A 27,333-nucleotide genomic window follows, 5' to 3' on the forward strand; every position below is an offset into this window, starting at 1 on the left:
GTGATCCTAAGTAGCTCAGTTATTTGTCTTAACAATATTAAAAAATGTTTAAACTTTACATTAGGATTTGATTCTTGAATATTGATTGCTTTATAGGAGCTTTTTCCATTATGATTGGTCTGCCGGTTATGCTCTTTATGTTATTGTTGATGTGTAGACAGGAGGATCCCAGTCTTGCAAATCTTCCTCCTCCTTTGCCACCTTTGGCTAATTTATGGGAAACCAGAGTGTTTGGAGTCTGTCTGCTCTGGTTTTTTCTCCAAGCCCTTTTCCACCTCCTGCCAATTGGAAAGGTAAGTTTTTATTTGTTAAGTATGATAGTATGAGAATTTTTCATTTTTGTCCATCTAAATGTAAATTGTACAGTGATTCTGGAGTTAATTTCTGTATTTGCCATAGAAGCTTAGCATAATGCCTTGCACATAGTAGATCCTCAAAAAGCAGAACCCATCATTGCTTTATGTTTTGAAGTCTTTTGTATTATTAAGGCTTAAGCTGTTCTACTTAAGTTTTTATAACACTTATTTATTAAGACTTAACCTGTTCTACTTAAGTTTATGTAACTTTTCATATAAATTTAAGCAGAGTAATGGGAAATTGGATGCAGAATAAAATTTCACTCATACTACCTCATATTTCAAATTAAGAGTATATTAAAAATGGAGGTAGTATAAGGAACTTAAGTGGACTTTGGACATCATATTTTATATCATAGCAGCTTCTCATTTCCATTTTCTTCTTCCTCCTGAAAATTGTCAAAATTGTCAGGTGTTTCATAATGTTCTCAATTAAACACATACTTTGCCCACTATGTGCAATGTGAAAATGCTTACTAAAACAAATGATTTAAAGGTTTTATTCTTGGTCTTTGCAAGTTTGCCAGCTGCTTGTAAACTGAGAAGATTAGTTTTATTATATAGAGGAATACCATTGGGGAGGGAATAGCACTTAGCAAATATATTGGAACCTCACTAGAATACTTCAGTTTATTGTGAAATTGTCTATGTTAAAAAAAGTGAATTTGTATTGAATTTGTTTCATGGAGTTTAGTTTCTCAAGTAACAATAAAAGTGTGTATTATAGTATGATATATGATATTGATTCTTAGTATTTTGATGGTGAGGTTGCAGTGTACAGTAAAATGTTACTAAGTCAGCTTAATTAAGGGGGAAATACTAGTTGGGATTATAGGATAATTATTAAGAAATGATATTTTTTACTTTGTTACGCAGGATAGAACAGACTAAAGACCAGGAAAGAATTGTTAGACTTGATTTAATGAGTAGATAAATTTTATTTGATACCACAAGGACCCTGCTAAACTGTGGATTCTTAAGTAGGTTAAATAAATTTCCAGTCCCCTGTTGTGATTTGTAGTCAGCTATCTAGTTTTTATTAAGGATCTACTATATGTCCAGTAGGTGTCCTAAGCATTGGTGGATACAAAAACAAGATAGCCCCTGTCTTCAAGGAGCTCACAGTCTAATGGGAGATATAATGTACAAATAATTATATATTGAGAAGATAAATTAGTTTTGACACATTAAATTAGGAATTCTGAAATAGTAGAATTTGAATTAAGAAATTGAATTGCTATTCTAGGGACTGCCATTGGGAAAATGTTTTATTTGTTCAATTCAGGGAGTATTTATTGAATGTCTGCCATCTGTATAATTATCATCAGGTGGGATATACAAAGAAAGTAGCTAGTCTTTACTGTTGAGGACTGAGGAGATTATGCATTTGGTTTCCTAACAAAATAAGGCTATGTTAGTGTAATGAGTACCACAAAAAGAGTTTCATACAGGTAGTGTTGTAGTTCAGAAGAGAAAAAGAAGTATGAGCTGGAGTGTCCTGGAAGCCACTGGGAGGGGCCCTGGAGGTCACTTGTCTGAACCTCATATTTTATAGGTAAGGAAAAATGAGGCCTGCTTAGGTCAAGTGATTTACCCAAGATAATAATAAGTTGTGAACTCAAGATTTGAGTTCAGGTCCCATGGCTTCCAAATTTAGTGTTCTTTTCATTGTACCATGAGTAATCTTGAAAGGCTTAATAGATAAGTTGAAATACTTGAATTTTGGTTGAATAGATTAGGTATATGTTTTAGGGGTACTTGAATATGAATTAGAGGAGTTTGTTTGGGTTTTTTTTTTTGTTTGTGGGCACTAGAGAGCCAGTGAAGGTTTTTGAGTAGGGTAGTATCATGGTGAAAGTGGTGCTAATTTGGAAAAATCTGGTAATGGTGTGCAGAATAGTTGAGAAGGGGGCAAGACTGGAAGGAGAAACAATTTAGGGAAGCTGTTGCTATGTAGTCTATATGTATAGTAACAAAGGCTTGGACTAGGTTGATCTGGTAGTTGGGAAAGAAACAGATGTTTGGGAAAGGCATTTTGGAGTAAGATTCAATAGGACTCATTGGATCTAGTGGTGAAGAAAAGGGATGAGGTAAAGAAAACTTACAGTTAAAATTAGAAGACCCTCTGAGGGACGGAGATGATCGGGAACAGGGTCATAAATAAGGACATTAGAAAAGCAAAGCATTTGTAAAAGTGGATTTGAAAGAGGCAGGTTTGATGAGGACTCTTGATTACCTTGAATTTTAGGTGATATGCATGTTTTAATAAATTTTTTTAAAATTTAATTTTAATAATTTTTTTTTTCTTTCTCCTAAGGTAGTAGAAGGAACACCTCTTTGTAGTGGAAGAAGACTAAAGTATAGACTAAATGGTAATTTTTGTTGCATTAATACAATTATAATTTAAAGGCCTCAACTCTGTAGGTGGGTTAATTTAGTAATACAACACATGAAATATTTTATATAAAATATGTATGCACTTCTAGAGTTTAAACTATTTACTCACATAACACCTTAAATTAAGTACTTCTAGAATTATATTAATTGTTGTTTGGATACGGAATTTATTTTCATCAGAACAATAATTAACAAATTATATTTTTGTAGCCTAGAATGGTTATTAGGTTTCTTCCACCTTCCCTGAGTCCCTGGTTTTTCGAGTGTGAGCCTGAATACAAACTGCTCCCTCTCCATTCCTTAGTAAATGATCTTCATGACTTTCTTTGGCCAAAAAAATTTATTGTTTAATGGCAGTCTTTTGGTGATAAACCTTTTCCACATTTAGTTTGGCTGAAGATTGTGATGAGATTTATCCTTGGAACCTTTCCAGACTCATGGGCCTTCTAGGACCTGTTGTCTGTCATTGCCTCCAAGAACCCAGGGCAGCTCAGTCCATAATCAATAATGGGAGTGGGATGTTATGCTGATATATTCTCATGATATCTCAGTTATAAATTATCTCTTCCTCAGATTCTCTATAACATTGTTTTCTCTTGTGATTTTTTCCCCTGACTTTTAGTAATTTGTGTATATGAATAATTGTCTACTCTCACCTGGAAAACCCCTTTTGAGGGAAACAGTTCTGCTTTTGATAATTTATGGCATCTGCCACTAGTATGTTCAATAAACATAGTTGGATTATAAGATCATAGCTTGGGATCTGAAGGGTACTTTAGAGGTCATCTATTTCAGCATCATATTATAAGGAAGGAAACTGTAATTTGCCCAGGGTCACTCCGGTAATAAGTAGGATGGCCAGGATTTGGACCCAGGGCTCCTGACTGCACATATAATACCTTAGTGGGCTCTTAAATTTTGAGGGTCACTTCAACAAAATGTAAGCAGTTACCCCATGAAAATGGATGAGAAAGTCTTGAGAACTAAGTATTGGTCTGGGTCTTCTGGTTTACAGAAATTTTTCTATGTCAGATGAGTAGTATAAGTCCAACTATAGTTTTGGTTAATAGACATTCAGAGTATTATAGTTTGTTTATAAGTATACATTTTATATTTTCATATATACATATATGTATATATACAACACAATATTTTATGTATATTTATATGTCTACACACATACACACATATAGATTTATATTTGTTCCCATCTTTTTTTTTTTACTAGACCATAGGTACTTTCCTCCCTGCTTGATAATTGCATTATATAAATTTAATTCTCATTGGTCTCTTGTTTATTTTAGTATATTTTATAAACAAAAAAAAATTCATAATCATTTATTCAGCTAATCTTTATTAAACATCTGCTATGTACATATGAACAAATGCAAAAAAGAAATGTAATAGGAGCTTTTGCTCTCTGGGAATTTACAACCAATATCTTCATTCCTATAATCCTTGGGATAATGGTAGGGTACTCAGAACTAGATTTAATCTCATTGGGATACTGTCTTCACTACAAGACTATGCCTGACTGTTTTTGGAAATTTGTTAAATTGCATTGTTTTAGTTTTTGCTACCAGATTTCTTTTTTTTTTTTTCAAATACTTTATTAACTTCTGATTTACATCATTCATTTCTGCAAGATTTTGAGTTACAAAATTGCTCCCCGTGTTTCCCCTACCCACCGCCCCAAAGTAGCAGTCCTACAGGATATCCCCTCCTCCAGTCTGCTCTCTCCCATATTTTCTTCCATACCCCTTTCAACTTATCCAGCAGGGCATGGTGGATCTCTATGCCCCAGTGCCTGTATATCTTGTTTCCCAATAACATGTAAAATAGTATTAATAATAGTATATATGTATATTTAAACATTTGGTTTTAAAACTTTGAATACCAGATTCATTTCCTTCTTCCCTTGTCACCCACTCTTACTGGGAAGATAAGCAGTTCAGTAGTATAGGTTGTACGTGTGTGGCTAATGCAAAACAATAACATAGTAGATATATTGTAAAAGACTGACTATATTTCCCTCCCTCCTATCCCACATCCCACTTGTTCTATTCTCTACTTTGATCCTGTCCCTTTTCGAAAGTGGGTGCTTCTAACTTCCCTCCCCCCCAGCCTGTCCTCCCTTCCATCATCCCCCCTCTCATCCTCTTCCCCCCTTCTCTCCTGTAGGGTGAGATAGATACCCTATTTAATGTGTATTTCATTCCCTCCTCAAGCCAAATTCGATGGGAATAAGGTTGACCCATTGCCTTTTGCCTTCCTATTCTTCCCCTCCATTGTGACCATTTTCCCTTGCCTCTTCTATAGGAGATAGTTTACCCCATTCTGTCTCTACCCATCTTCTCTTATATTCCCCTCTCACCTCTTAATTTCACCTTTTAAGTATCATCCCTTCCTGTTAAATTGGTCCTGTGCCCTCTGTCTATGTATACCTATAAACATATGCCCATAAACCCTCATATATAGACATATATATATTTCTATTCCCTTCAACTACTGAGAAAGGTTTCATAAGTTACAATTATTGTTTTTTCATGTAGGAATGTTAATAGTTCAACTTTGATAAAGTCCTTATGATTTCTTTTACCTGTTTACCTTCTCATGCTTCTCTTGCTTCTTGTATCTGAGTGTCAAATTTTCTATTCAACTCTGTTTTTTTCAACAAGAATGCTTGAAAGTCCTCTATTCCACTAAATGACCATATTTTCCCCTGAAATGTGATACTCAGTTTTGCTGGGTAGGTGACTCTTGGTTTTAATCCCAACTCCTTTGACCTCTGGAATATCATATTCCAAGCCCTTTGATCCCTCAGTGTAGAAGCTGCCAGATCCTGGGCTATCCTGATTGTATTTCCACAATATTCAAATTGTTTCTTCCTGGCTGCTTGTAATATTCTCTCCGTAATCTGGGAATTCCAGAACCTGGCTATAATATTCCTAGGAGTTTTCTTTCTGAGATCTTTTTCAGGAGGTGATCAGTGGATTCTTTCAGCCTCCATTTTGCCCTCTGGTTCTGAAACATCAGGGCTGTTTTCTTTGAGAACTTCCTGGAGGATGATTTCTAGGTTCTTTCTTTGATCATGGCTTTCAGGTGGTCCAATAATTTTTAAATTATCTCTCCTGGATCTATTTTCCAGATCAGTGGTTTTTTCCCATGAGATATTTCATACTGCCTTCTATTCTTTCATTTGTTTGGATCTGTTTAACAGCATCTTGATTTCTCATTAAGTCATTAGCTTCCATTTGCTCCAGTCTAATTCTGAAGCAGTGACTCTCCTCATTGAGCTTTTGAGATTCTTTTTCCATCTGGCAAATTTGGCTTTTTAAGGCATTCTTCCCCTCATTGCCTTTTTGAGCCTCTTTTGCCCTTTGAGTTAGTCTATTTTTTAAGGTGTTATTTTCCTCAGTCAGGCTGTTGACTCTCATTTTGTAAATTTTTTGCATTGTTCTCATTTTTCTTCCCAATTTTTCCTTCACTTCTCTTATCTGCTTCTCAAGGTCCTCTATGGCCTGTAACCAGCTCGTATTTTCCTTTGAAGCTTTTGGTGCAGGAGTTCTGACTTCACTGTCTTCCTCCTGTTCCATGCTTTTCTCTTTTTTTGTCCCCCAAATAGGAGTGTAATGTTGGAATCTTCTGTCTGCTTTGTTTCCTTTGCCTGGTCACGTGTCCCCTCAGTCACTTGACCCCTGGGCTTTTTGCCGCAGTAGGACTCTGCCACCAGACAGGGGAGCTTTCGTCCCAAACACTGGGGTTTTCTCAGCTGCCTGAGGTATTAGATGGTTGCCCTCTCTGAGGTCTTCACATGCTCTGGAAAGCTGGACACACACCCCAGGACCTCCACCCTAGACTGCAATCCAGATCCAAGCAGGTTAAAGCAAGAGCGATGACCCCTCAGACTGGTGCTTGGTCTCCCTATGCTCTGCAGGCCAGGAGCTGAAGCTTCCACGTGGTGCTGGCTGGCTTTGCCAGTGTTTCAGTGGCTTCTCCCCCTGGGGGCAAAAGCCACGCACTCCCACTTACTGGGTCCCAAAGTCCAGACTGCACTGACTTCTCACTTTGTCTTTGGCATCTATGTGTTAATAAATCTTGAAACGGCCATGAGTGCTGCTGATCTGTTGTCCCTCTGGCCGGCAGCTGGTCAGGCCCTCCCTGGGAGTGGGGCTGGGTTCGGCTCCCAGAGCACTGCGCTGGCTGATGCCTGCCAGCCTGCCGGGCTGTCCTCAGCGGGAGGTTAGCTTTTCTGTGTCATTTTGTGGGTTCTGCAGCTCCAAAGTTTGTTTAGAGTGCCCTTTTTACATGTATTGGGGAAGGTGGAAGCCTGAGCAGCTGGGAGGTCTTGCTTCTACTCTGCCATCTTGACTCCGCCCCAAGCAGGAGTTTGTATTCTAATGGGGTTGATAACACAAAAAGCCATTAGACTGGGAAAGGATGAAATCACAGAGATGAGTGGATCTATGGGGTAGTCAAATCATATACCCTTTCCAGAAGCAATGATTGTATTGATTTGATTGCTTTTTCCAGAGCAAGAGATAGAAAGGGGTTAAAGTGGTTGGGAGTTGTATCCAGCAGCATGGTAGGATGACGGCATGGTCAGCTAGCTGGGACTGGCTAGATGTAGTGAGGTCGTTGTCACAGTAAGCAGAATTTAAGGTATTCATGTTTGTAATAATGGTTTTGGGAACTTGGCTTTTCTAGAACCTGATAGAAATTTTTTTTTTGCTTTTTTTTGGAGGGCAGTTGGGGTTAAGTGACTTGCCCAAGGTCACACGGCAAGTTTTTGTGTTAAGTGTCTGAGACTGGATCCGAATCCAGGTCCTCCTGACTCCAGGGCCGGTGTTCTATTCACTGTGCCACCTAGCAGCCCCCCTAATAGAAATTTTTGGGATGTTTCTGATGAACTTATTGGTCAATCTAAAGATTAAATAATTATTTCAAATTTTGAAGGTTTTAGAAATCTACTTATAATTGTATTAATTTGGTTCTTATTTGTCTTCCCAAAAGAGCAAATTACTCTTCGCTTTACAACATAGTTGATAGTGTTAATGTTCTTAATTGTTCTCAGATAAGCATCATTACATGGTTTTTGTATGCTCAGAAAGTCTTGACCAATAATATTTAGTGACTATAGTGAAAACTAAGAGTTTTAAAAATCTTCATTATTGTAACAATTTGAGTAATTTTTGTTTCATTTTGTCTCAACTGCCTATTGTTTTTCTCTTTAAAGGATTCTATGCTTTTATTCTGACATCTGTAGTTATTGGAACATCTCTGTACCGGGGCATAGAGCTCTGTTATTTGTATGATCACTTCCTTCAGTTTGCAGTTGCAGCTACAGTCTTTTCTGTAGCCTTGAGCATTTATCTCTATGTCCGGTCCTTGAAAGCATCCAAAGATGAGCTGTCTCCAGGAAAATCAGGTGAACATGCTTTAAAAATTAAAAAAAAAAATTGGCTTCAATGTAGAATTTTGTGAACCCTACTACTTGATGCAAGTACTAATTTTCAGAACATTTAGGGGGTTGGTCTTTTTTAAATGCAAAGATGGGAAACAAATTTTAAGAAAGAATAGAAATGCCAACTTTAGTTCTTTCATAACTTTTCTCCTTCCTCCCAGGTTAGGTTATGTAATGTCATCGTACCATTTTTAGTAACTTGCTTATAAAGTCCTAGGATTTAGAGCAAGACAGGTTTTTGCACGTTATTTGATCTAATTCCTACATGTTACAGATGAGGAAATGGAGGCTTAGAATTACTAAATGACTTGTCTAGGGCTATACCAAATAGAAGGTTGGAATTTGAACCCAGGTATTCAGATTCTGAGCACACTTTCTATTACACTAATTTCATACTCTTTAATAAGCATTATAATTTATGAATAATTTTATTTCAAATCCTGATTCAGTGCATAGTTTTTCTTTAAAATAATTTCAAGTACACAATGCTGAAAATTTAGAATTCCATGATTGATGCTGAAATAATTTTCAAAAAATACTTTTGCTTTTGCAGGAAATATTGTCTATGATTTCTTTATTGGCCGTGAGTTAAATCCACGAATTGGACATTTTGACCTCAAATATTTCTGTGAATTGCGTCCAGGATTGATTGGTTGGGTTAGTTTTCTTAAAATTGGTTATACAGATGATCAAGTTCTTATATTAAGATAAAAAAAAAGACCAAGAAAAAACTAGCTGATGCTTTATTTTTAACCATAATTGTAATAAATTTTTCCTAAATTTAGTAACGCAAAATTAACAGGTTATACATGGAAACTAGTAGTTCAAGATAGTCTGCTTTTTGGGTGTGTGTATCCGTTTAAGTAGGAGATTTACAAATTTTCTTTCTTTGTGCTTTTTATTGCCCACATTTTTATTTAAATATGAAGTCTTCTACAAAAGTTCTCCTTTGATGCCTCATCATGGCATGGAAAGTATTGGTTTCCTGAGAGTTATATCTATGGAAGCTAAGCTGTGCCAGGCCCTAGCAGATTGTAAAGGTTCAGGAATGAACTCCGAAGTACACTATTTTGATTATCTGAAGACCAGCCTATTAAAATTTGGGAAAGTTCACTATTATCGTATTGGTCACAGGGTGATGTGGGAACAGCAACTCTCAACAACTGTCTAAAGTCAGAGAAGTTGTGATCTTCATGGTACATGGAAGAACCATATCAAGTTTCACATCCTTTAAGTTAGAGTAGAACTTTTTTACCCTATTATCTGGATTCATTTATACTTTTTTCCCCCATATTTCTTTTAGGTTGTTATTAATTTAATAATGCTTTTGGCAGAGATGAAAGTCCAACAGCGTGAAACCCCATCGTTAGCAATGATATTGGTTAACAGTTTCCAGCTTTTGTATGTGGTGGATGCTCTTTGGAATGAGGTAATTATTCCCAATATGAGAGAGTTTAAGAATGTTAATGTTTCTGACTAGAACACTAATATCTGTGGTATGTTTTTAAAGTCTGTTGATGTGGGCTTCTCTGATATTTACTCTTGCTCTCCCAACCTACTGCTACTGTTCTAGGTTCATTCATTAATCCATTTGCTGTCAGCATCAGTCTTCTAGCTGCCAGGAAGTCTTTCCATCCTAGGTGGTCTGCTTTTATATATTTCTATGCAATCTCTGACTCTACATGCCCAAATATTTTATTTTACTTTCTCATCATTTACACTCTGAAATTTCACTTAGATACCCTGTTTTATTATAGTGTTTTTAGGAGATACATAAGAAACATCAGACATGATTCTTGCCTTCAAGTAATTTACCGTTTGGTAGGGCAGATTAAATTAACCAGAATGAAATAGCATGGTATACTGGTAAGAAAGTGGTGGATAGCATCATTCTTTGCCCTGCTCTTTGATGTGTTCCGACTTTATCCATCCTCCACATCTCTCTGGAAACAGTATTCATCATAATGCTTGGGCCTCATTTAGGAATTTTCATGTTAGGTGTGTATTGCTGATGACCACTAATCTCTGCAGTTGATTTGTGGATGTATGTATTCAGGGAGTGAGTAGTTTCTGAAGAAGCCATGGGAAAATTCTTACGTGAGCTTGTCTTTAAATAATGAATATTTAATTCTTCAGTAGTTAGGACGAACCTAGAAGCAGATAAAACAAGAACAAAAGTCCAAGAATTAAATTTCAGGGGTTTTGAAAACGAATTTTCTTCTTATATCTAATTCTTCTTCCTAATATTGTCCAAGGTGGAGTTCAGGGAATAGAGAGCTAGAAATAAGAGATGGTAGGTCATCTTGAAAGGGATATAGTCATAATTTTAGCAGGAAAAGCTGTTCAAGCTGTATGGAAGGGACAGTGGATTATGATAGTAAAAATTAATTTGTTTATTTTTATCTTGGAAACTAGCACACAAAACAGCAGTTTTGTATGATATAACATGTAATTTGGAATGTAACTGCATAAAATAAGTTTGGAGAATAGGAATATTAGTGAGAGCTTGAGTTAGGAGAGGCTTTATAGGTGCGGGGGAGGATATATAATTTGACCAAAAGGCCTAAAAAAAGTGAGATATCCTGGCCAGAAGGGTTTCTAACACTTAAGATTATTCTGGTTAAAGATGAATTGTAGACCTTTTTGTTTTGTTAAGAAAAGTCCCAGACTGTTTTGCTGTAGATGCTGAGACAGCCAGTGCAATAGAAAAAACTCACAGGCAATGATGACTTATTATTTTTTCCTACTGTTATCTCTAAGACTCTGAAATGGGGATAAAGAAGATAGAATGATTCTGCTTGAAAGGTGCTAGCATTTCTTTATCTTTGTGGTAGAGCTAGTGTTGGAGCATTGTTTCTCTTACCCTTCTTAGATCCAGGTAGCGGAAGTTCTCCATCACTGAATTAACATAACTTCATACCACATTTGAGATCTTTTCCCTGAGAGCATGCTCTCTCTACCATGTTTCCACTTTTGGTTTCCTACATTTCTCAAATATATCCTTTTTTTTTTTTTTTTTAAAGCAATTGGGGTTAAGTAACTTGCTCAAGGTTACAGGGCCAGTTATTTCTGGGTGTGGTGCTGAGTATCTGAGCCCGGATTTGATCCAGGTCATCCCGACACTGGAGCCGGTGCTCTTACTCGCTGAGCCACCTGGCCACCCCTAAGCAATCGGGGTTAAGTAACTTGCTCAAGGTTACACGGCCAGGTGTTTCTGGGTGGGTGCTAAGTGTCTGAGCCCAGGATTCTATCTCCAGGTCTTCTCAACACTGGAGCTGGTGCTCTTACTCGCTGTGCTACCTGGCCGCCCCTCAAATATATCTTCTTAACAAATCCCCTTTACTTTTTCTTTTCTTTTTGAATAAACTTCATATGACCATGAGGCAAGAACTGGAAGACCTTAGCTGTTATTTATTCTAACCCCCTCATTTTAGAGATGAAGATAACTGAGGCCCAGGAAAGTGATGGCTTATGCAAGGTCATTCAGCTTCATTCCACTGACTCCAGAGACATTGTTCTTTATGCTTTTTCAGGTTTGGACTAGATGGAGGGAAGGGAAGGGAATAAACATTAAGTGTGCCTGCTGTGTGCCAGGCGCTGTGCTAAGCACTTTACAAATATCTCATTTGATCCTCACAACAACCCTGAGAAGTAGGTGCTGTTATTATCATCCCTTTTTTATAGTCAAGAAAACTGAGGACGACAGAGGTTAAGTAACTTGCCCAGGGTCACACAGCCAATAAGTGCCTGAGAGAGGATTTAAAGTTGGGTCTTCCAGACTCCAAGCCCAGTACACTATTCACTGGGCCGACTGCTGAGGGCTCTGAAATTCCATGATTCTGGGTCATGTATAGGTAGGACCATTAGCTCCTGTACTAGGAACTAATATACTGTAGGAGCTTGTATGCTTTTTGGGTTCTTTTTTCTGCTTCCTCCTAGCTGTTAGGCTGTGAACTGTCATCTCTTTCTAGTGAGGAAGCTAGTTGGTGCAGTGGAGCACTGGCCTGGTGTCTGGAAGACACGAGTTCAAATTTGCTCTCAGATAACTCACTTAGCAGTGTGACCCTGGGCAAATCCCTCATAACATTATTTGCTTCAGTTTCCTCGTCTGTAAAATGGGGATAATAACTGCCTCCCAAAATTGCTGTGAGAATAAAATGAGATAGTATTTATAATGTTCTTACCACAGTTTCTGGCCCATAATAGGTGTTTTAACAAATGCTAATTTCCTGATGATCATATTGATACCTGAGAAGACATGTATAGAATAAAAGTCCTGACTTGAAAGACTGAATGGGTGGGAAGGGAGAAAAGATTAAAAAATTGTTAAAAATTATTTATAGAAGGGATAATAGATGTGAATAATGATTTGTGGGGCTCTCAGTTAAAGTTCACTTTAGCATAAGGACTTTGTGACATCTTTTTTGTCTCTTTCTTGGTTCTTTCCTGTTTCAGATATATGAAGTCATATGACAAATCACTATAATTTTTGCATCTAGTTGAATATGATTCCTTAACTGACAGAATTTAATGTTTACTCATAAATTAACAATTCACCTGAATACTGTCTTATTAATTTTATTAGAGCTTGTCAGTCCTTTTCAGGGGTAAATTTTTGTTAAGTTATGTCTTTTTCTCTACTGTATTTTTAGGAGGCTTTGTTGACAACTATGGACATTATACATGATGGATTTGGGTTCATGTTAGCATTTGGAGATTTAGTGTGGGTGCCGTTTGTCTATAGTCTACAAGCCTTTTATTTAGTCACGCATCCTAATGAAGTTTCTTGGCTTTTTGCATCCATTATTATTGCTTTAAAACGTAAGTCATAATTTTACTTGTTCATTGTTAATTATTATTATAGAATTTGTTCATTGTTAATTATTATGTATAGAATTTATTTTGCCATAATATTTGTCTGTTCATAGCATCTGTCAATTATTGAAAATGCCCATTAGTTCAAGGCAGAAATGATACCTGCTTTCAGGGAAGGTAGGTGTTTCATATTTGGACCATTAGCAGTTTTTTCACAAGTGCTTTTGAGAAGTGTATTGATAACATTTCAGCATTCAATAGCAAGTACATTTTAACACCTGATATATATGTATATATATATATATATATATATATATATGTACACACACACACACACACACATATGCAAACTGTGGGAGACACAGAGATGAATAAAAAAGCAAGCTCTCTGCCCTCAGGTTTATAGTCTAGTGAGGAAGTTAATATGTACATGCCTTTAATACAAGTTACAGGATTGTATGTGAGGAATACTGCAAGTCAAAGGAGGAAGAGATCACTTGGTGTAGAGGGGGAGAAGGATGATCAAAGAAGACTTATAGAAAGTTAGCATTTTAATTAGACCTTGAAATATGGAATTCACTAGTTGGGATTGGGGCAAAAGAGATACTCAGTAGAGAGACATCCTGGCATAGTGGTTAGGGAGCTGAACTTTGAATTAGGAAGACCTGGGTTCATATCCTGCCTCCAAAGCTTACTCTACTTTGTGACTATGGCAAGCTTTTTTATATATCATTTTTAAGCACTTTGCAAATGCATTATTTGAGCCTTATAATCCTGAAGGTGTGGATTAAAAATTTATCATTAGTCTTTATTTTACAGATGAGGAAGCAGACTTATTTACCCATGATCACACAGTTAATAAGTGCTGAAGGTATAATATGAACCCTCATCTTAACTAATTCTAAGTCCAAAGTTCCAACCCTATACCTTTGCTATACCTTTAATCTTTAGTTTCCTCCCCTAAAAATGGAGTTAATAAATAATACCTATCACATAGCACCTTTGTGAGGCTCCAGTGAGATAATATATGGAAGTTTGTTGCAAAGTACACGTGCTTTTAGGGACTATAGGTGAATATCCAGCCCTAGATTATCTATAGGTTGATTGTTCAGGCAGACTAATGATGATGTTTTTACAACACTATGTATATGTATGCTACATAAATACTAGCTTTTATTCTTATCCCATTGAGGCATCTATAATAGGTAGGAATAGTAAAAATTAAAGTTCAAATTCATTATTTTGTATTTATATACATTCTATTGTATTGTTTTTATGCCTCTTCTCTAATTAGATTGTTAGTGCCTTCAGGGTAGGCATGGTCTCTTACTATCGTACTTCCTTTTGTTCAGAATAATAAGCATTTAATAAATGTCAAATTGAGTTAGTTTGACTCTTTAGTGGGTTTCACTTACTTTTGTCAACCCTGCATAATTTTACCAAAAATAGAAGGGGAGGGAAATTATTTCGACTGTTTAAAAATATGTTGAGTATTAATAATGTAAAAACAGCTAGCTTAAAACGACCTTTTATTATGGATTTATTCAAGCCCAAATGTTGAATCAGCATTAATAAATTCAATACATAATGGTTTTAAAACTAGCTGATCCTTAGAAGTGGAGAGGGGAATCATATTTTGGTTATACTAAAAACTCAATCAAATGATTGAGGCACTATGTATTGGAATTTGGATACCACAATCTTAATTATAGAATGAAATTCATTACAAGCCTTGTCCATCTTTGATCCAAGGGGTTTAAGTATTGACATAATAACTAAGGGAATATGGCAGCAGTAAATTTTTGAAATCTAATCGAGTATGTTAAAAAGTTATTTAAATGAAAATTCTTTTTAATTTTTAAATTTTAGTTTCAGGATATACAGTATTCCGTTGTGCAAACTCTCAGAAAAATGCATTTCGGAAAAATCCCAATGATCCCAATTTGGCACGTAAGTATGGATTATGTGAAATTATTTTTATGTACTAAAATAACATGTGCCTATATATTTGATTATATGAAATGTATAATATTTCTTTATACACAGATCTAAAAATTATTCATACTTCAAGTGGAAAGAATCTTCTAGTGTCTGGTTGGTGGGGTTTTGTTCGACATCCCAACTACTTGGGTGATCTCATTATGGCTCTGTCTTGGTCTCTACCATGTGGTAAGATGCTAATATTTAACTACTTCTGAGAGTGTTTAGTGTTTTCCCAGCTGAATGAAAGACATTTAGATTCTCTTTTTAAATAGTCATGTGAATTTGAATCCAGTGTGATTCCCTTTCATTTTTGCCTATGGAATGGCAGATAATCTCAGACCGTTACTGCTTTCCATTTGGGAAGAAACCAAATGTGTTGATATCTCGTCTAGCATACGTGAGGTGTTTTGAATGAGTAAAATTTCCATAACTGAAGCATATTTGCCCTTTAAAGTCCTGAAATATTTTTAGAAATTTCACTGTTTTTGAAGGGGTTAGAAAATTTTCTAAAATGTTTTAAATATTTAGCTTTTCTGGTTGACTTGGTCATAATTAAGAACTAGTTATATGCATTGGAACAGTGATACACAGGCAGGGACTATTGAAATGTGTGGTTTCTTTTTGCTATTATGGCCCTCGACTGCTTTCCAAAGAAGAGCCCTTTCTCATCTTAACTGACTTTTGCCAGGGAAATGAGATAACCAAGTATGTCTTAATTTTATTCACACCACTAAGTAGGCCCTGGCTTAAAGGCTTTGTGGTTGGAGGGTAGGGTGGAGAGACTTCTCTGAGTTCTAAATGTTGGAGGTATTTGCTGGATTTTAATTGCTATATGCACTGTGGCTGCTACCAAGTAACAGTTTCTAATCTGCTTCTGGTATCAATTCACTGACCCAATAAATAAACTAGCACAAATGTAGGTGTTTTTTGTTGGAGAAAATTGTATATTCTATTAGAAAAGTGATTTTAAAGCAACTTTTTTTTTTTAATTTTAAAATTTACTTTTAACATTTAGTCTAAAAAATTCTGTCTTTCCCTTTCACCCCTCCTCCACTCATTGTGAAGGCAAGAAATGTGATATCAATTATGTATGAAATTACGTAAAACATTTCTGTACTAGCTTTGTTACAAAAAAAAAAAGCAAGAAAAATAAAGTGAAAAAATTATGCGTCAGTCTGCCTTTAGACTTCATCAGTTCTTTCTCTGGAGGTGTATAGCATATTTCTTCATAAGTCCTTTGGAATTGTCTTTGATCATTGTTGTTGTTCAGTTATGTTAGAATCTTCATGAATTGTGGACCATAGCACACCAAAACTGTTCATGTGTTTTTCTTGGCAGACATACAGAAGTGGTTTGCCATTTCCTTCTTCGTGGATTAAAGCAAACAGGCTAAGGGCCCAGGGTTACACAACTAGCTAGTCTGAGGCCAGATTTTAGCTCAGGTCTTTCCCTCTCTAGAGCTAGTATGCTATCCACTGAGTCATCTAGCTGCCCCAGTTGATTATTGCATAATGTTCTTCTGGTTCTGCTCACTTCATTTTGCATCAGTAAATTTATTTCTCCCTAGATTTTCTGAAATCATCCCGTCTGTTATTTCTTATAGCACAATAATATTCCATCACAATCCTATACCACACCTTGTTTATCCATTCCCCAATTGATGGACATTCCCTCAATTTTCAATTCTTTGCCTCCATAAAAAGAGCTGCTATAAATATTTTTGTAAATATAGGTCCTTTTCCTCTGATCTCTTTGGGATGTAAAACGTAGTAATGCTATTGCTGGGTTGAAGGGTATGCACACAGTTCTATAGCCTTTTGGGCATAGCTCCAAATTGCTCTCCATAGTGATTGGATCAGATCACAGTCCCATCAGTAGTTGAAGCAGCTCTTTCAAAAGTTTCATTAGCTTTTTACTGGCACCTTCCTATTCTTTTTTTTTTTTAATTTATCTTTATATTTTTTTCAAATGATTTATTAACTTCTGATTTACATCATTCATTTCTGCCAGATTTTGAGTTACAAATTTTCTCCCTGTTTTTCCCCTACCCACCACCCCAAAATAGCAGTCCCACAGTATATCCCCTCCTCCAATCTGCTCTCTCCCATATCTTCTCCCATACCCCCTTTGACTTTTCCAGTAGGGCATGGTGGATCTCTATGCCCCAGTGCCTGGATATCTTATTTCCCAATTACATGTAAAATAGTATTAAGAATAGTATATACACATAGATATATATTTAAACATTTGATTTTAAAACTTTGAATTCTAGATTCATTCCCTTCCTCCCTTGTCACCCACCCTTACTGGGAAGATAAGCAGTTCAGTATAGGTTGTACATGTGTAGCTAATGCAAAACAATAACATAGTAGATACATTGTAGAAGACTGACTATATTTCCCTCCCTTCTATCCCACCTCCCACTTGTTCTATTCTCTACTTTGATCCCGACCCTTTTCAAAAGTGGGTGCTTCCAACTTCCCTTCCCCCCCCAGCCTTCCCTCCTTTCCATCATCCCCCCTCTCATCCTCTTCCCCCTACTCTCCTGTAGGGTGAGATACCCTATTTAGTGTGTATTTCATTCCCTCCCCAAGCCAAATTCAATGGGAATAAGGTTGACCCATTCCCTTTTGCCTTCCTATTCTTCCCCTCCATTGTAACCATTTTCCCTTGTCTCTTCTATATGAGATAGTTTACCCCATTCTGTCTCTCCCCATCTCCTCTCATTGTATTCCTCTCTCACCTCTTAATTTCACCTTTTAAGTATCATCCCTTCCTGCTAAATTGGTCCTGTGTCCTCTATCTATGTATACTTGTAAACATATATACACACTCACATATGTGTTCATATGGCCATATACCCTCATATATATATTTCTATTCCCTTCAACTAACTGAGAAAGGTTTCATAAGTTGCAATTATTGTTTCCCATGTAGGAATGTTAATAGTTCAACTTTGATAAGTTCCTTATGATTCCTTTTCCCTGTTTACCTTCTCATGCTTCTCTTGCTTCTTGTATCTGAGTGTCAAATTTTCTATTCAACTCTGTTTTTTTCAACAAGAATGCTTGAAAGTCCTCTATTCCACTAAATGACCATATTTTCCCCTGAAATGTGATACTCAGTTTTGCTGGGTAGGTGACTCTTGGTTTTAATCCCAGCTCCTTTGACCTCTGGAATATCATATTCCAAGCCCTTCGATCCCTCAGTGTAGAAGCTGCCAGATCCTGGGCTATCCTGATTGTGTTTCCACAATATTCAAATTGTTTCTTCCTGTCTGCTTGTAATATTCTCTCCTTAATCTGGGAATTCCAGAACCTGGCTATAATATTCCTAGGAGTTTTCTTTTTGGGATTTTTTTCAGGAGGTGATCGGTGTATTCTTTTTTTTTTTTTTTTTAAAGCAATCGGGGTTAAGTAACTTGATCAAGGTTACACGGCCAATTATTTCTGGTTGTGGTGCTAAGTATCTGAGACCGGATTTGATCCCCAGGTCATCCTGACACTGGAGCCGGTGCTCTTACTCGCTGAGCCACCTGGCTGCCCCTAAGCAATTGGGGTTAAGTAACTTGCTCAGGGTTACATGGCCAGTTATTTCTGGGTGTGGTGCTAAGTATGTGAGACCGGATTTGATTCCCAGGTTATCCCGACACTGGAGCTGGTGCTCTTACTCGCTGTGCTACCTGGCCACCCCTGGTGGATTCTTTCAACCTCTATTTTGCCCACTGGTTCTAAAACATCAGGGCAGTTTTCTTTGAGAACTTCCTGGAGGATGATTTCTAGGTTCTTACTTTGATCATGGCTTTCAGGTAGTCTAATAATTTTTAAATTCTCTCTCCCTGATCTATTTTCCAGATCAGTGGTTTTTCCCATGAGATATTTCACCTTGCCTTCTATTCTTTCATTTGTTTGGATCTGTTTAACAGCATCTTGATTTCTCATAAAGTCATTAGCTTCCATTTGCTCCAGTCTAATTCCGAAGCAGTGATTCTCCTCATTGAGCTTTTGAGATTCTTTTTCCATCTGGCAAATTTGGCTTTTTAAAGTGTTCTTCTCCTCATTGCCATTCTGAGCCTCTTTTGCCCTTTGAGTTAGTCTATTTTTTAAGGTGTTATTTTCCTCAGTCAGGCTGTTGACTCTCATTTTGTAATTTTCTTGCATTGTTCTCATTTCTCTTCCCAATTTTTCCTCCACTTCTCTTATCTGCTTCTTAAGGTCCTCTATGGCCTATAACCAGCTAGTATTTTCCTTTGAAGCTTTTGGTGCAGGAGTTCTGACTTCATTGTCTTCCTCCTGTTCCATGCTTTGCTCCTTTTTGTCCCCAAAATAGGAATCTAATGTTGAACTCTTCTGTCTTTGTTTCCTTTGCCTGGTCATGTGTCCCCTCAGTTACTTGACCCCTGGTCTTTTTACCACAGTAGAACTCTGCCACCAGACAGGGGAGCTTTCGTCCCAAACGCTGGGGTTTTCTCACCTGAGGTATTAGATGGTTGCCCTCTCTGAGGCCTCCACACACTCTGGCAAGCTGGACACACACCCCAGCACCTCCACCCTAGACTGCAATCCAGATCCAAGCAGGTTAAAGCAAAAGCGATTACCCCTTAGACTGGTGCTTGGTTCCCCTACACTCTGCAGGGCAGGAGCTGAAGCTGCCACGTGACGCTAGCTGAGTGCAGACTGCACTGACCTCTCACTTTGTCTTTGGCATCTATGTGTTGATAAATCTGGAAACGGCCATGGGTGCTGCTGATCTTGAGTCCTTCTGGCCGGCAGCTGGTCAGGCCCATCCTGGGGCTAAAGCCTCCGTGTGGGGCTGGCCTAGGCTCCTAGAGCGCTGCGCTGGCCTGCCAGCGGCCTGCCAGGCTGTCCTTAGCGGGAGGTTAGCTTCTCTGTGTCGTTTTGTGGGTTCTGCAGCTCCAAAGTTTGTTTGGAGTTCCCTTTTTTGCATGGTTTGGGGAATGTGGAAGACAGATCCGTGGGGAGGTCCTGCTTCTACTTTGCCATCTTGACTCTGCCCCCTAGAATTCGCACCTACCTATTCTTTTTTTTTTTTTAATTTAAATGCTTTATTAACTGCTGATTTACATAATTCGTTTCTGCCAGATTTTGAGTTACAAATTTTCTCCCCGTTTTACCCCCATCTATCCCCCCAAAACAGCAGACGCACAGGATATCCCCACCTCCAATCTGCTCTCCCCCATATTTTCTCCCATGCCCGTTTCAACTTTTATAGTGGATCTCTATGCCTCAGTGCCTGTATTTTTTCTTAATTACATGTAAGATGGTATTAATAATAGTATACACACACACACGTATATATATATATATATATATATATATATTTGATTTTAAAACTTTCAATTCTAGATTCATTCCCTTCCCCCCCCTGCCACCCACCCCCACTGGGGGGACAAGCAGTTCAGTATAGGTTGTACATGTGTGGCTAATGCAAAACAATAACATAGTAGATGTATTGTAAAAGACTGACTATATTTCCCTCCCTCCTATCCCACACCTCACACTTGTTCTATTCTCTAATTTGATCCTGTCCCTTTTCAAAAGTGGGTGCTTCCAACTTCCCTCACCCCAGCCTGCCCTCCCTTCCATCATCCCCCCTCACATCCCCTTCCCCCCCTATTCTCCTGGAGGGTGAGATCCCCTCCCTTCTCAAGCCAGATTCAATAGGAATAAGGTTGACCTATTCTCTTTTGCCTTCCTATTCTTCCCTTCCATTGTAAACATTTTCCCTTGCCTCTTCTGTATGAGATAGCTTGCCCCACTCTGTCTCTCCCCATCTCCTCTCATTATATTCCTCTCACCTCTTAATTTCACCTTTTAAGTATCATCCCTTCCTGTTAAATTGGTCCCGTGCCCTCTATCTATGTATACCTGTAAACGTATATATACATATTCACATATGTATTCATATGCCCGCATACCCTCATATAAAGACATATATATATATATTTCTAATCCCTTCAACTACTGAGAAAAGTTTCATAGGTTACAATTATTGTTTTTCCATGTAGGAATGTTAATAGTTCAACTCTGGCCAGGTGGCTCAGCAAGCAAGAGCACCGGCTCCAGTGCCGGGACGACCCAGATCAAATCCGGGCCCAGACACCCAGCACCACACCCAGAAACAACAACTGGCCATGCAACCCCGAACAAGCCACTCAACCCCGATTGCTTCAAAAAAAAAAAAAATAGTTCAACTTTGATAAGTTCCTTATGATTTCTTTTCCCTGTTTACCTTCTCATGCTTCTCTTGCTTCTTGTATCTGAATGTCAAATTTTCTATTCAACTCTGGTTTTTTCAGCAAGAATGCTTGAAAGTCCTGTATTCCATTGAATGACCATATTTTCCCCTGAAACATGATACTCAGTTTTGCTGGGTAGGTGACTCTTGGTTTTAATCCCAGCTCCCTTGACCTCCGGAATATCACATTCCAGGCCCTTCGATCCCTCAGTGTAGAAGCTGCCAGATCCTGGGTTATCCTGATTGTGTTTCCACAATATTCAAATTGTTTCTTCCTGGCTGCTTGTAATATTCTCTCCTTAATCTGGGAATTCTGGAACCTGGCTATAATATTCCTAGGAGTTTTCTTTTTGGGATCTTTTTCAGGAGGTGATTGGTGGATTCTTTCAACCTCTATTTTGCCCTTTGGTTCTAAAACATCAGGGCAGTTTTCTTTGAGAACTTCCTGGAGGATGCTTTCCAGGCTCTTACTTTGGTCATGGCTCTCAGGCAGTCCAATAATTTTTAAATTATCTCTCCTGGATCTATTTTCCAGGTCAGTGGTTTTTCCCATGAGATATTTCACATTGCCTTCTATTCTTTCATTTGTTTGGATCTGTTTAACAGCATCTTGATTTCTCATAAAGTCATTAGCTTCCATTTGCTCCAATCTAATTCTGAAGCAATGATTCTCCTCAGTGAGCTTTTGAGATTCTTTTTCCATCTGGCAAATTCGACTTTTTAAGGCATTCTTCTCCTCATTGCCTTTTTGAGCCTCCTTTGCCATTTGAGTCAGTCTGTTTTTTAAGGTATTATTTTCTTCAGTCAGGCTGTTGACTCTCATTTCATAATTTTCTTGCATTGTTCTCATTTCTCTTCCCAATTTTTCCTCCACTTCTCTTATCTGCTTCTTAAGGTCCTCTATGGCCTGTAACCAGCTTGTATTTTCCTTTGAAGAATTTGGTGCAGGAGTTCTGACTTCACTGTTTTCCTCCTGTTCCATGCCTTGCTCCTTCTTATCCCCAAAATAGGAGTGTAATGTTGGAATCTTCTGTCTGCTTTGTTTCCTTTGCCTGCTCATTTTGCCACTCAATGATTTGACTTTTGGGCTTTTTGCCACAGTAAGATTCTGCCACCAGACAGGGGAGTTTTCGTCCCAAATGCTGGGGTTTTCTCAGCTGCCGGAGGTATTATATGGGTGCCCTCTCTGAGGTCTCCACACGCTCTGGCAAGCTGGACACACACCCCAGGACCTCCACCCTAAACTGCAATCCAGATCCAAGCAGGTTAAAGCAAGAGCGATGACCCCTCAGACTGGTGCTTGGTCCCCCTACACTCTGCAGGCCAGGAGCTGAAGCCGCCATGTGGCGCTGGCAGGCTGTGCTGGTGTCTCAGCGGTTTCTCGCTCTGGGGGTAAAAGCCATGCACTCCCACTTCCTGGGTCCCAAAGTCCAGACTGCACTGGCCTCTCACCTTGTCCTTCGCATCTATGTATTGATAAATCTGGAAACGGCCACAGCTGCTGCTGATCTGGAGTGCCTCTGGCTGGCGGCTGGTCAGGCCCGCCCTGGGGCTAAAGCCTCTTGTGGGGCTGGGCTTGGCTCCCAGAGCGCTGCGCTGGCCGATTCCTGCCGGCCTGTCGTCAGCGGGAGGTTAGCTTCTCTGTGTCATTTTGTGGGTTCTGCAGCTCCAAAGTTTGTTTAAGAGTCCCCTTTTTACATGGATTGGGGAGGGTGGAAGCCAGAGTCGCGGGAAGGTCGTGCTTCTACTTCGCCATCTTGGCTCCGCCGGCACCTACCTATTCTTACCATTCCTGTTATGTCCTATGGAGAGTCCTATAATGATTTGGTGTTTCAGTTTTCTATTGATGATGGAATAAGAGGAGATGGTTAAAGGATATGGAAGAACAATCTCTTGGTATTAAGGGTTGTTAATTAGTAGAATTTATCTAGATGTGGTAGAATCTTTTATTTTGAAGATCCTTATATTAAGATGTGATTTCTGGTTTATTATACCTCAGTTGAAAACTATCATACCAGGAAGAACTCAGGTAAACTATTTAGTTTTTACTTCTGTCCATTATAAGAGAAAATCATATAAATTATATTGTTTAATTTCATACATTAGTGTAGGAAAAGTACACCGGATTTGGGGTTAGAAGACTTTGGTTCAAATTCCTTCTCTGTCACCTGTGTCTCATCCTGTCTAGGTCTTAGCTTTGACTCCAAATTTCACAGAACAAATCATTTTAGTAAGGGGATTTCTTCTGTGACTTTTGGATTTAGTCAAAGACCACATTTGAGGACCTAGAGGGCCACCGGAAAAACAGCTGACCTGGAAAATAGGTGAAGGAGAGATAATTTAAGAATTATCGGTCTACCTGAAAGTCATAATAAAAAGAAGGAGCCTGGACAGCATCTTTCTAGAAATTATTTAAGGAAAAATGTCCTAATATCGTAGAGGATGAAATAATCATTGAAAGAATCCACCAAAAAAGAAAACTCCAAGGAATACCATAACCAGATTCCAGAATTATCAGATCAAGGGAGAAAATACTGTAAACAGCCAGAAAAAAATGAATTTAAAAATTGTGGAACCACAGTCAGGATTACACAGGACTTACCAGCTTTTGCATTAAGGCTTGCAGGGCCTGGAATATGATATTCCAGAAGGCAAAGGAGCTTGGATTACAACCAAGAATCAACTATCCAGCAGAATCGAGTATAATTTTTCAGGGGAAAAGATGGATATTCAGTGATACAGGGGATTTTCAAATATTCCTGATTAAAAAGACCAGAACTGAAAAGAAAATTTGATCAAATACAAGACTCAAGGGAAGCATAAAAAGAAATGGTGAGCAGGCAGACTTCAGAAAAACCTGGAAAGACTTGCATGAACTGATGCTGTGTGAAGTGAAGCAGAATCGGGAAAATAACTGTACACAGAAACAGCTACATTGTATAATGACTGCTTTTGGTAAACTTAACTCTCTTGACCAATGCAGTGATCTAAGACAATTCCAAAAGACTCATGATGGAAAATGCTATCCACATTCAGAGAAAGAACTATGGAATCTGAATGCAGATTGAAGCATACTGTTTTTTTTTTTTTTGTTATCTGTTTTTTCTTTCTCATGGTTTTTCCCTTTTGTTCTGATTTTTCTTTCACAACATGACTAATGTGGAAATATGTTTAATGTGATCATATACATATAGCCTGTATCAGGTTATGTCTTTGGGAGGGGGGGAGTTTAGAACTCAAAATCCTAAAAAAGTGAGTGTTGAAAGCTAAAAATAAATAAATTTAAAGGTGAAATATACTGTGTACAAAGTAATAGCAGTATTGTAAGATGTTCAGCTGTGAATAACTTAGCTATTCTTAGCTTTACAACGACCTAAGACAACTCGGTAGGACTTGTGATGAAAAATGCTATCCATCTGCAAAGAATTGATGGCGTCAATACAAATTTATGCATACTTTTTAAAACTTTATTTTTCATGAGTTTTTTTGTCTGTTTTCTTTCACAGCATAACTATCATGGATGTGTTTTGCATGATTACATATGTATAATCTATATCAAATTGCTTGCCTTCTCAATGAGGGGGCTTGGGGATTGGGGAAGGGAGAGAATTTTTACAAAATGAATGTTAAAAATTGTTTTTACATATAACTGCAGAAGAAAAGAAACTGAATAAATTTTTGCTTTTTTTTTTTTTTTTGGAGGGCAATTGGAGTTGTGACTTGCCCAAAGTCACATGGCTAGTAAGTGTGTCAAGTGTCTGAGGCTGGATTTGAACTCAGGTCCTCCTGACTTCAGAGCCGGTGCTCTACTCACTGCGCCACCTACCTGCCCCACCTGAATAAATTTTTAAAAAGATTAAAAAACAAACAAATTAGAGTTATTCCCTGTCACATTGTAGGACTTGGGAGGGGACACATCCTGAATTATTACAGAATTTAAAGAAAATATATTGGACTTAGACAGTACTATACACATTTTATTCATTTCTGAGTTTCTAAACTTTTTCTGTTTTGTCTGCGGCTTCTGCAAAACTCTCCCTAAATTCCCAATTCCCATTTAATTTCTTATGTCAACTTGCAATATATCAAAACTACAATGGGGAAAGTTGCAGTGTGGAAAGGATAAGTGTACTATTATCAAAAATGAAAAAAGGTGAAATTACAATCACTGAATAAGAAATAAAAGCAATTATTAGGAGTTATTTTGCCCAACTATTTGCCAGTAAAACTGTCAATCCAAATGAAATGGATATTTGCAAAAATAAAGATTGCCCAGATTAACAAAAGTAGGTAGAATACTTAAACAGCTGTATCTTAGAAAATGAGATTGAACAAGACATAATGAACTCCTGAAGAGAAACCTTTCCCCTCACCAGATAGCTTTACAAATGAGTTTTCTAAACTTTAAAAAACAGCTAATTCTAATAGTACATAAATTGTTTAAACAGGTAAAAAAAGGTGTCCTACCAGATACTTTCTATGAAATAAAGATGATACATAAACCAAAGTCAAAACAGAGAAAAGTAACTATAGACCAATTTCCCTAATTGGATTTTCATGCAAAAAAAATTAAATGAAATATTAGCAAGGAGATTACAGCAATATGCCAAAAAGGTCACACTATAATAAGGTTGAATTTATAGGAGGGGGGCGGCCAGGTAGCACAGCGAGTAAGAGCACCGGCTCCAGTGTCGGGATGACCTGGGGATCAAATCCGGGCGCAGATAGCACCACACCCAGAAATAACTGGCCCTGTAACCTTGAGCAAGTTACTTAACCCCGATTGCTTTATTAAAAAAAAAAAAGAATTTATAGCAAGAATGCAGGGCTAGTTCAATATTAGGGAAAGCTATAAGCATAATTGACCGTATCAGTAACAAAAGCAACAAAAATAATTTGATTTCTTTGATATAGAAAAAGCTTTTGACAAAATGTAACACCCATTCCTATTTAAAAAAAAAAAAACAGCAACACTAGAAAGCATAGGAATAAACTGAGCTTTCCTTAAAATGCTCAGTTTATTCCTATGCTTTCTAGCTTTCCAAAACCCAAGTACCAGTGTAATATTGTTATGGGGGCAAGGTAGAGAAGCCTTTCCAGTAACTTTAGGAGTGAAGCAGAGATGTCCATTATCACCATTTTATTCAATTTACCAGAAATACTTGCTACAATAAGACAAGAGGAGATGAATGGAATAACTATAAGCAAAGATTAAACAAAGTCATCACTTTTTACTGATGATATGATTTACTTAGAGAACCCTAGAGAGTCAACTGATAAAACTAATTGAAGCAACATCAGTAAAATTGCAGGATCTATAAGAAATTTGAATAAATGGTCGCATTTCTGTTTATTATCCACAAAATCTAGCAGGAAGAAAAAAAAAGACATGCCATTTAAGATAAGTAACAGATAATTTCAAACAGTTGGGGAGTCTACCTGCCACAATCCATATAGGGACCTTTTGAACAGACTTAGAAAACACTTTTATACAAAGGCAGATTTAAATAATTGGATAAATATTAATTGTTCTGGGGAGGTTGAGCTAATAGAATGAAAAAGGCAATATTACTAAATTTATTCCCTCTCATCCCATCATCTTGACTCTGTGCTCATTTAATTCTAATCTCCAAACCCTTCTTCCTACCAAAATTCTTTTGGAGTCCTTATTAGGGGGAAAAATTTAATTACAGGATTATAGGATTTGAATTGGAAGGGACCCTAAAATTAAATCGGTGCCACACAAAGGACCAGAGCTAGGAAAAATAATTCATCTGGAGGAACAAAATGATCAAGATTATAGTCATAATTTTTTTTTTGGAAGGGGGAAGGCAAGGCAATTTGGGTTAAGTGACTTGCCTAAGGTCACACAGCTAGTAAGTGTGTCAGATGTTTGAGGTTAAATTTGAACTCAAGTCCTCCTGACTCTAGGGCTGGTGCTCTATTCACTGTGCCACCTAGCTGCCCCCAAAGTTATAATTTTCAAAACTGTTTGGTGCTGGGTAAATAATGGAGATGGATCAATGGAATAGATTTTGTTCATGATATGCAGAAGCAAAT

General features: G+C 37.7%; 1 protein-coding gene across 2 annotated transcripts in view; it reads left to right on the forward strand.

Annotated features, from left to right (window-relative positions):
- Positions 1-27,333, forward strand: part of LBR (lamin B receptor) — a 49,249-nt gene that overhangs the window by 18,313 nt on the left and 3,603 nt on the right. For both annotated transcript variants that reach the window (XM_069062588.1, XM_069062589.1), the window contains exons 6-13: positions 97-293; positions 2,674-2,728; positions 7,990-8,181; positions 8,771-8,874; positions 9,521-9,646; positions 12,870-13,038; positions 14,902-14,982; positions 15,079-15,201. In XM_069062588.1, the coding sequence (XP_068918689.1) occupies positions 97-293; positions 2,674-2,728; positions 7,990-8,181; positions 8,771-8,874; positions 9,521-9,646; positions 12,870-13,038; positions 14,902-14,982; positions 15,079-15,201 (1,047 nt within the window). The remainder of the gene's footprint in view (positions 1-96; positions 294-2,673; positions 2,729-7,989; positions 8,182-8,770; positions 8,875-9,520; positions 9,647-12,869; positions 13,039-14,901; positions 14,983-15,078; positions 15,202-27,333) is intronic.

The sequence above is a fragment of the Petaurus breviceps genome, unplaced genomic scaffold (genome assembly GCF_028583685.1).
Source record: "Petaurus breviceps papuanus isolate PSGF00001 unplaced genomic scaffold, PetGlider_PUasm1.0 90466, whole genome shotgun sequence".
In the NCBI taxonomy this organism is placed as follows: Eukaryota; Metazoa; Chordata; class Mammalia; order Diprotodontia; family Petauridae; genus Petaurus; species Petaurus breviceps.